The 10,426-nt window shown below is 34.6% G+C and overlaps 1 protein-coding gene across 1 annotated transcript; it reads right to left on the bottom strand.

Moving 5' to 3' along the window:
* Positions 1 to 5,480: 5,480 nt before the first annotated feature.
* Positions 5,481 to 10,188, bottom strand: LOC120355660 (sorting nexin-8-like; the record flags this gene model as incomplete). The annotated part of the gene is made up of 3 exons (XM_039444274.1): positions 5,481 to 5,639; positions 7,568 to 7,769; positions 10,067 to 10,188. Coding segments are annotated over 3 exons (483 nt in total), but the record flags the coding sequence as incomplete, so codon positions are not given.
* Positions 10,189 to 10,426: the final 238 nt, after the last annotated feature.

Raw genomic sequence — 10,426 nt, 5'->3', positions numbered from 1 at the left:
AGAGAAAATAAATGCTATTTCATAATAAATGTATGAAGTTATAAATTATATAATAAGCTATATGTATTTTGTGAAACCACCACCTTAGTAATATGGTATTTATTGCACTAAATCTTACAATAGGTAACAATTTCAGTGACATTTATAAAGTAAATGTCATACATCAAATAAATATAATATATTTGTATAATCCTAATGAATAGAATAGAGTGAATATCATGAAATGATATGAATAAAATCTATCAATATTGCACTGTACATAGTGAGGTCCACGTTATAATGGCAGTGTTTGATTAGCAATGGTATTGCTATCCTTGTCTATCATTCAACAGAGCGGATAGCTCTATCTCTTTCTTAAATGTATGGTATGAGATGTTGTAGTATTTCCCCATAATTGGAAGAATAAGATGTTGATATTGTCAATACCACTTTAATTTAAAGTTGAAGATTCAGCTGAAGATGTGGTAGGTGTTACCATGAAACCTAGTTCTGTAATATGAATTAATTTTCAAATAAATGGTACGGTATTGACAATATCAAAGTCTTATTCTTTCAACTATCTCTTTCTTGCTTGGCTCTGTTGTCAGATCGTCTTTTAGCAATGTAGAGTTAATAATTAATAAGAAAAATATTTCATCTTAGTTATGAAATTATTGAAAAATATAATTTCTTGCTCAATAAAATATAATTGAGTATTTTAAACGGGAATGAACAGTTAATATCAATTGCCATTCTTTTTTTACAAACAAGTGAAACAAAAACATTCTTATAATGTTATAACTAATTATAATCTAAACTAATTTAAAAACATATTCAACGAATGTTTTTTTTATTTTAATATTTAAATAATGGGCTCTCCCAGAAAAGCTAATGCTTGAGCTCTGGAAGAGAGTTCAAAAATGTTAAAGGTAATTAGATGGATGTCTAAGACAATTTAATTAGTACCAGAAGAAACAATATGCAATATAAACACTAGAATAAATGTATGTACAATATAACAATGTAAGCACTGGAACAAAAGTCAATTAATCTTCTGAAATCTCAAGTCCGAAGTAAACTTTCCTACATACCCACTCTCTTATTTCATAAATTAAACACTTAGTAATTCTATTAGAATGAATTTTTCAGGTAGACAATTATTATTCTATGGCAATAGAAGGACAATTGGTGTTTGCAAGATGTAAGTCTAGTGAATAGGTTATTGTAGGTATTGAAAGCATTTGGACGTATTAGATATGGTATATTACGAGTAGTGAATTTGTCTTTGTTTTTATTAATGTACAGAATTGCGTTAGTTACGTATGTTTGTCTCAATGTTGGTAGATCAATCAATATTACATCAATAAGCCTGTATCAGCTAACGTAAGGCGTTGACAAGACAGAGGATCTGCAACGTTGATCTCCTATCTTTCTCCACTGCCATTATAACGTGGACCTCACTATAGATGTTCATGATATTTTCGAATAAATAATGACAAAATTAAAATAAGGATAAGAATGATTATAATTAAAATTAACTTAATATTATTTGGCACATTCAATATACGTTTATTTGTTGAAATTGCTCCATATTATAACATACACAACCATAGTTTTGATAGGTCTGTGATACAGAAAAAATATTGTACTACACCAGGCCCCTGTTTCATAAATACTTGGAAGTCCTGTAATACAGGAACAGCTGATTTTATCGGCTATATTGAGCATGTAATTGGAATGGTGATTCTCCTGTATTACGTGACTTGTAGCTTTTATGAAACAGGCCCCAGGACCTCCTATATACTACCGGAACTGAGCCTACAAAAAATGGCCGTCGTATGTGGTGGTCTTATAGAAATTCCTACTGAGAAAAAATCAATAATCAGCTGTTAGAGAGCGTCTCAGTTTATCGAAATCTCAGTTCGTCTAGTTCCCGTTAAAATATCAATGTCGGCCACCACATACGGCGGCCATTTTTTTGTAGGCGCAGGTCCGATATATAGGAAGTCCTGACTACACTGGTGTACATAATATGTAGACCTAACTTGTCTAATATTTTATTCCTAATTGTCTAATATTGTAGACCTAATTGTATAATATTGTAGACCTAATTGATATTATCAATTTGATCTTATTCTATAATTTTTATCAAGAGAATGAAGGTTCATCTGGAAGACACTTTGACACGGTGGGATGTATTTGCTTCCAAATTTCGGCTAGCTGTAAGGAAAATAATAGATTTTTATATAAAATAAAAGTTGAAATAAACTGAAACAACATGAATCACAAATCATACCGGAGACTCATCAAGTTTATGTTCTTGTAAACTTGAATTCAAGTTTGCAAAATACATTAATTTCATTCAAAACTAATTCAAGTAAACTTGACTAATGTAAACGCCCCTTAAGAGGGACAGAGAGGTTTCACACAAATAAAGAAATCCTAATGAGACTTGGGCCGTTTACACAGTCAATGCTTAAACTGACTTTGATCAACGCTGGTGGCTTCAACTCAAAATAAATCACATCATAACGAACAAGACTTGATATGGATTTAATCCAGTTTGAAATGAAATTTAGATTAAACTGTCACTGTGCAAACGCACGGCACTTCATTTCATTTATTATACTTTTTGTGTAGTTGAGAAGTTGATATTGTGGTAATTATTCATATTAAATGAAAAAGACTAAGAAATTGTAAGAGAGCTACAGAATTATTGATAATTTATTAGAAAGACCGGTTTCGGTTATTACACCAATGTCAATCTCTGATGTTTATCAGAGCTCAGAAATTATCAGAGATTGACAATGGTGAAATAACCGAAAACGGTCTCTCTAAGTATCAATAAATCTGTGTAATAAGTAAATCAAAATATTATGGTGTAATAAAAAAAAATCAATAAATCTGGGTGTAGTATATTACACCATTGTCAATCTCTGATAAACTCCGAGTTTATCAGAGATTGACAATGGTGTAATAACCGAAACCGGTCTTTCTAAGTATCAATAAATCTGTGGCTCTCTGACAATTTCTTAGTCTTTTTCATTTAATCATTTATTATAATACATGTCATAGACTAGAAGAGATGACCTTGAGGTTTGTGAATGAAAGTCATACATAATTTTGCTCCTGGGTTTTGGAAGATTTTGTGTTATAAATAGTCACGGATAAGTACAAATTTTGTATTAATTTCATTATTAATTGTTTCTTGATCACGTTTTATCATTTTGTTTTAGATTTTAATTCTTATTCTATTTTATAAGCCAAACATCGTTTAGAGGTTATTTTGAGGTTAGGTTTTCGAGATTTAAAAATAAACATAGATAGTTTACTTGACTAAAATTATAACCTAATTAAAATCCTATCATTTATAAATCAATTATTATTATTGCAAGTAATATAATTTCTTAGATAGGAAGATGAGCTCAAATAGAACACCAAAGGTTATTAATAGAAATGTAAACATTGCGGGAGTACTTACGCGTTCCCAAAACCAAAATTCAAAAACGCCAAAACCAAAAACCCCAGTTCCTCAAACTACTTTAGCCGAAAAAGTTGCTCAACTACAAAGTAGCCACACTAATTTAAAAAACCAATTAGAAGTAACTCTAAAAACGTCTGAGGAAGAAAGGTTAGGGATGGTAGAAGAAATTAAATCTTTGGAACTGATTATAAAATTACAAGATGAAGACCATAAAAAAGAAATACTAAATCTAAAAAATCAATGTAGTCTAATGTCGGAGGAAATAAAGAAACTAAAATCTAAATTTGATAATACTAAATGTATGATAGAACCTCCGTCCAAATGCAAAAAAATAGAATCTAACCTAAATGATGGGAAATGCTCTGAAAATGGTCGAAATAAAACGTACAGTGAGGTTTTGAAGACATCAAACAAAAATACGGTTATCAAAACCAATTTTGTTAGATGTGAATCATGACGCATCATAGTTTTATAATGGGAGTGTTTTCTCCTGAAGGAGCCAAAATACAAAATCTAAATCAATACTTTGATCTAAATAAAAAAAATTAAGGACTGAAAGTTTTGTGAGGTGAACAACTACAAGACTTTCTCGAAAACTTGGACCTCGGAATTTTGAACTCGGAACTCGGAATTTGGAACTCGGACTCGGAGTCAGACTCATGATGTAACCATCATGAAAATCATGAAAAATTGAAATTTCCATTTTCTCGAAAATCCATGATGTAACCATCATGAAAATCATGAAAAATTGAAATTTTCCATTTTCTTGAAAATCTTAAGCTGCGTACACATATTCGCGCTTCCAACCAGCACCGAGCACGCTCCTCCCTAGTACCGCCCTCGTACCACCATCGAACCACAGTCGCACCGCCCTCGCACCCATCATAAACGTTATGGAAGATGTTAGATCTTCTCGCGTTCCCCGGTCGAACCACTGTTGCTCCCCGGTCGATCATCAATCGCTCTGCTGGAGTGACGTTCGGTTGCGGAGCAGAGCAAAAGTCTGTACGCACCTTATGTTGTAACCATCATGAACTATTTCGGACTATGTGTAACCTTATCTAAATTTGGGAGAGGAATAGCACAAGGTTACCTCATTTTTCTCTACCTATCATTTTAATGATGTAGATGTACTTATTGTATGAATAAAGAATAATCATGACACATAATATAGTTTTATATTGGGGTGTCCTTTCTTCTAATACAGTATATTATTTGCAATGAGAAAGGTATATGCTTCCATAGTGGGGTCCACGTTATAATGGCAGTGGAGAAAGATAGGAGAACAGTGTTGATGATTCACTGCCTTGTTCCTGTCTTGTATACAAAATAGCTGATACCAGTATATCCTATGTAATACGGTATTCAACTGTTCACTCTTGTTTTAAATTTATTTATTTATTTATTTACAATGCAAATAGCACTAATGTAATAACATTGAAAGATAAAATAATAAGTTAGTCCTTGTGCTATTTTTCTTCCAAATTTATAGATGACAAAGTCCAAGATAAGGTTAGAATTTCACGTGTACAATTTTTATAAAATTTTGGTCCAAAATAAACATTAAAACTATAAATTTTGAATTTAGATGGCTTAAATTGATAAATTAATTAGAATATTCCACTCAATTACCACTTTTAACGAATAATATTGAGTTATTCAAGAAATTTGGAACTATTCAAGAAACACAAACTCGTAAGCACTAAAGCTCTGCTGAATAAATAATAATCAAATCTATTTTACCCGTCAAGGAAATATGATTTTAAAAGATTTAATACGAAATTTTCATAATTGTCATTGAATATTATGTTAGTTAATTATATTCCTACATTGTTAAAAACCGAAATGGCAACATTCCGGAGCTAGAAAAGGATAGCGCTATCTGCTTAGTGGAATGATAGACAAGGATAGCAACACCAATGTTGATCAAATACTGCCATTATAACGTGGACATCGCTATAGCCTTATTCTATTGAAATAATAGAACGATTAGTCTGTAAAACCATGAAATACTCACATCAGTTCCTCTGAGGACACCCTGTATCTGGCGTTTCTTGAGGGCCAACATTCTACTGAGCGCCCTCTGGTGGTCGTCAGCCACACCACGCTCCACACGCTCACACAAGTCACGGTGGGCTCCCAGCACGTCTAACAGTGTTGCCAGTTCGTCACATACCTGTCACATAGAAGTGGGATGGAATTAGTTCAATCATACAGCAGTGTTGCCAATTCGTCACAAAGACGGTGACAAATTACCAGTTATCAAAATCAAAACTTATTTTATTGGTAAAATATTAGATTACTCTAATCTCTAGATTGAATTCCGAAACTATGAAATTAAAAATGAAAAAATTCTTTATTGGGCGGAGTTGGGACTTTCAAGTCCTCTCTACCACTCAATCCCAAAGCTATCAAAGCCACAAAGCTCAAACCTAGCTCATCACCTGGAAAAGTTTTTTGGAAATGGTGAGTTATAGAATAGAGATCTATTTTAAAATACAGGGTTAGCCAGTGAAACGGGAAGATTTTAATAAGTAACTAATTCTTTAAAAAATTAATTTTATTATTCACTTGTTATAAATTATAAGGAAAAAGGTAGCCATTTACTGTACAATAAGTGAAAAATATCGTAAGGATCAGGCCTGTTGCGCGGTATGTTGAAGTGGTGTCGGAAATCACATCGCGTTTTCACCAAACTCTCACCATTCGTATAATACGCTTTAACCACGTAGCCGCGATTTTCACCCGTCCAACGATCCATCTCAACTAAATGGCTGGAAACGCAGATAGACCGGAGCCGGCCATTATTACCCCCACCACTCATATTCCAACTGTCAAGGCCATCTCAAATCTTCCCATTTCAACCCAGCTAATTAGGGCTAACCCAGTAATTATAATGATTTAGAATATTTCAATAATTGAAACTGATTCTAATGCTTTGTCAAATGATAAGGATAGCAAGGATAGCAAACAACTATTTTCATTTATCTCATTTACATTATTTATTGACCGAGCGAAGTGAGGTCTAAAGCTGCGTTTACACCAAAGTTATTAACAAAATGTTAATAACTTAATCCTTATTGATTCTATATTAGATTAAACATAACTTATCATACACATGATGAACACATGTGTTTGTCAAGTTCCTTTCAATCTAATAGAATCTATAAGGATCAAGTTATTAACATTTTGTTAATAACTTTGGTGTAAACCCAGCTTAATATTCAAGTCGACGGTTTGGCATTTCTCTTAATGTTTAAATGTTTATATGTTGCGCATTTACGGCGAAACGCGGTAAAAGGTTTTCATGAAATTTGACAGGTATGTTCCTTTTTAATTGCGCGTCGACGTATATACAATGTTTTTGGAAATTTTGCATTTCAAGGAAAATATAAAAGGAAAAAGGAGCCTCTTTCATACGCCAATATTAAAGTAAAAATCAGACTACAGAATTATTCATAATAAATTATAGCTGACAAGTGATTACACAGATGTGTGGAGAAGCCAGTCTACTGCTGTATTTCCATAAGGTCTATAGTTTCAATCAGGTACTTGTGGATGAGAATACTGCGTGAGGTCTACTGTTCACAGAACTACTAGTTATATTGATTTAGACTATTTCGATGATTGAAACTGATTCTAATGCTTTGTAAAATTACAGGCAAGGATAGTAAACCACTGTTATTCATTTATTTCATTTACATTATTTATATTAGGTATAAAGCTGCGTACACATATTCGCACTTCCAACCAGCACCGAGCACGCTCCTTCCTCGTACCGCCCTCGTACCGCCCTCGTACCACCATCGAACCACAGTCGCACCACCCACGCACCCATCATGAACGTTATGGAAGATGTAAGATCTTCTCGCGTTCCCCGGTCGAACGACTCTTGCTCGCCGGTCGATCATCAATCGCTCTGCTGGAGTGACGTTCGGTTGCGGAGCAGAGCGAAAGTCTGTACGCACCTTTAGCTGCGAAATATGCGCTAGATGTGTGCTAAACTTTCCCAGAGAGCAACGTATGCGATAAATGGTTATAGTTAATTAATTAATTAAAAAATACAAAATGTAATCATTTTTTCCAATTTATTTTTGAATTCACCTGTTCTTCTTCACTAGCTGCCTGCTGTCTTGCCCGCTGCGTTATCTGCGTTAGACGTGTGCTGAACTCGCCCAGGGAGCGACGTATGCGAGGCCACACCACACTACCGTCTGCAGCTGACTCCGCAGACGGCGCTGAGTTATTGGTCTCAGTGTAGAGGTAGTGTAGCTGGGTGCCTAGCTCTGACATATCCTCTGAGTAGCTGTGAATAGAGAAAAATCATGTAGTGAGGTCCACGTTATAATGGCAGTTCAGTAGAACGTCGATAATTCGGACGTCAAAAATCCGGACCGTCAATAATCCGGATTCGTCTCTGGCAAGAAATAAAATTTTTACTGTGCGTTATACACATGTTGCTGTAAATAAAATACGATACTGTGCCTTACAAACGTGTTTTTAATGTATATACAGTACCTTATACTCTACCCACCAATAATTGACTACTGTATATGCAATTTTAACAGCTGTTTCTTGAATAGTGCGTGCTGGCCGTTTTTACTTTCCTTGCCCTATTACCATAGGTAAGGAAAGTATTGCTTTCCGAAAAAAATTAAGGTACCCAAATTTCTAAATTTCTATACGTTTCAAGGTCCCCTGAGTCCAAAAAAGTGGTTTTTGGGTATTGGTCTGTATGTGTGTGTGTGTGTGTGTGTGTGTGTGTGTGTGTGTGTGTGTGTGTGTGTGTGTGTGTGTGTGTGTGTGTGTGTGTGTGTGTGTGTGTGTATGTGTGTATGAGTGTATGTGCGTCTGTGTACACGATATCTCATCTCCCAATTAACGGAATGACTTGAAATTTGGAACTTAAGGTCCTTTCACTATAAGGATCCGACACGAACAATTTCGATCAAATGCAATTCAAGATGGCGGCTAAAATGGCGAAAATGTTGTCAAAAACAGGGTTTCTCGTGATTTTCTCGGAAACGGCTCCAACGATTTTGATCAAATTCATACCTAAAATAGTCATCGATAAGCTCTATCAACTGCCACAAGTCCCATATCTGTAAAAATTTCAGGAGCTCCGCCCCATCAATGCAGATAGATTCCCAATTATCAGGCTTCAGATACAATTGAAACAAAAAAAAAATTAAGTGGAGTAGATTGAGCATGAAAATCTCTACAATTAATGTTCAGTAACATTTTCACCTAAAATTGAAAATGAGCTTTAAATTCGGGAAAATTTTATTACTCAATTGCAAATTATTGTTGATTCTATTAAATCATTCACTATGAAGAGATAGCAGACCTCATGTGTGTCTCCAGCGTTATTGCCCTGTCACCAGCTGGCTCAAATCTTTGAATAGTAGACTTGAGATGCGCGGGAATACTAGCGTCAGGTGATCAATTTTCATAACGGCAAGGAAAGTTGTGTGAGTGCGCCACACCAGATTTTTTAACGTGATTTCGATAATCCGGATGGGGTCCGGTCCCAATTAATCCGGATTTTTGACGTGCTACTGTATTTGATTAACACTAGTGTTGCTATCCTTGTCTATCATCCTTGTATCATCTTTCTATAGTGAGGTCTACGTTATAATGGCAGTATTTGATTAACACTTTTCTGCCTCGATTGCCATTATAACGTCGACCTCACTCTACGCCTACCTAGTGATAACTCAAAGTTAGTAGACAGAAGGTGGTCACTCATCTATAGTATTTTAGTTGAAATGCAATTGGAGTGGGGGAACTGCAGCCGTGACGTAGGCTGTAGTACAGAGTAGGCAGAATATCGCATTCTTGAAAATCATACGGTGACCTGTAGTCAAATTATATAACACAAACATTTTTTACATGCAAGCTTTCTGTTTCTGCTTTACAATAATTATCAAAACATTTGAATAATACAAGCATGTTGCAATATAAAAGCAAAAAACCCACCTCCTAACCTTCCCTTTCAAACCCTTGAGGTTTCTTTATCTTCTAGGTCGTGTTTATATTTTGTAGTTTGGCTATACATCAGCTTGTGAATTTCGGGGATGAGATATTTTGATTCTCGTAGAACATGTGCTCGATACCAGCATGTGTTCAGTGCATTTATATGAATGAAATTCATTGGATTTATCGGGATCGGTTTATTGTTTTATTGAAATGCATTGGTTTATCAAGATTTTTTATGGGTTAATCTGAAATCATAATAGTATCACGTTGTCTACGAACGCTTTTCCAGCTTATTAACTTTTTCGTGTCACGTGTTTAGATTCTTGAAAAACTTTCAACTTCATTTTATTCATACAAGTTGAATGAACTTGATATATTAAACAACATCATTAGAATCGGTGATTAATTCGCTATAAGTATGGAGAATTTTTAAGTTCTAGGTCAATCTTGAGGGGATTAAACGACGATGTATTTGAAGATACAGTGAATAAACTGTATGCTCAGTGTGGTTACTCTATCACTCTTTTACTACACGTGACGTCACGCTGGCGTTCCCCCCACCACTTCGAATCTTACACCTGTGAGTGATGAACCTTCTGTCTACTAAAGTTGCTGATAGCTCACCTATGACTTCTGAGTGCCATCAAATCCGAAATGTGTTTGATTTTGCTGACTCCATTTGTAATCACACAGATTTGATCCCTGATTGCTCCGAATTCCAAATGACATTCTGGTGGTACCAATTCCTGTAAAATAAAATCACCATTATTTTAAATTTGACTAGTTATCAAATTAATTAAACTCATTAGAAAAAAATACTACACAACTTGACTGACACAACATATAAACACGTCTTAACACAAGAAGAGGCTGTAAGATAGATAACCTCAACTCCCAAATCATGGGACTCAACTCCGAGTTTTTCAATAATGATATCTTTATATATTATTACATTATTTCACTGATGTAGCAGGATTGTATTAT

Source organism: Nilaparvata lugens, unplaced genomic scaffold (assembly GCF_014356525.2).
Source record: "Nilaparvata lugens isolate BPH unplaced genomic scaffold, ASM1435652v1 scaffold4045, whole genome shotgun sequence".
Classification (NCBI taxonomy): domain Eukaryota; kingdom Metazoa; phylum Arthropoda; class Insecta; order Hemiptera; family Delphacidae; genus Nilaparvata; species Nilaparvata lugens.
Note: the sequence above shows the minus strand (reverse complement) of the source record. Positions and strands in the feature narration are given on the sequence as shown.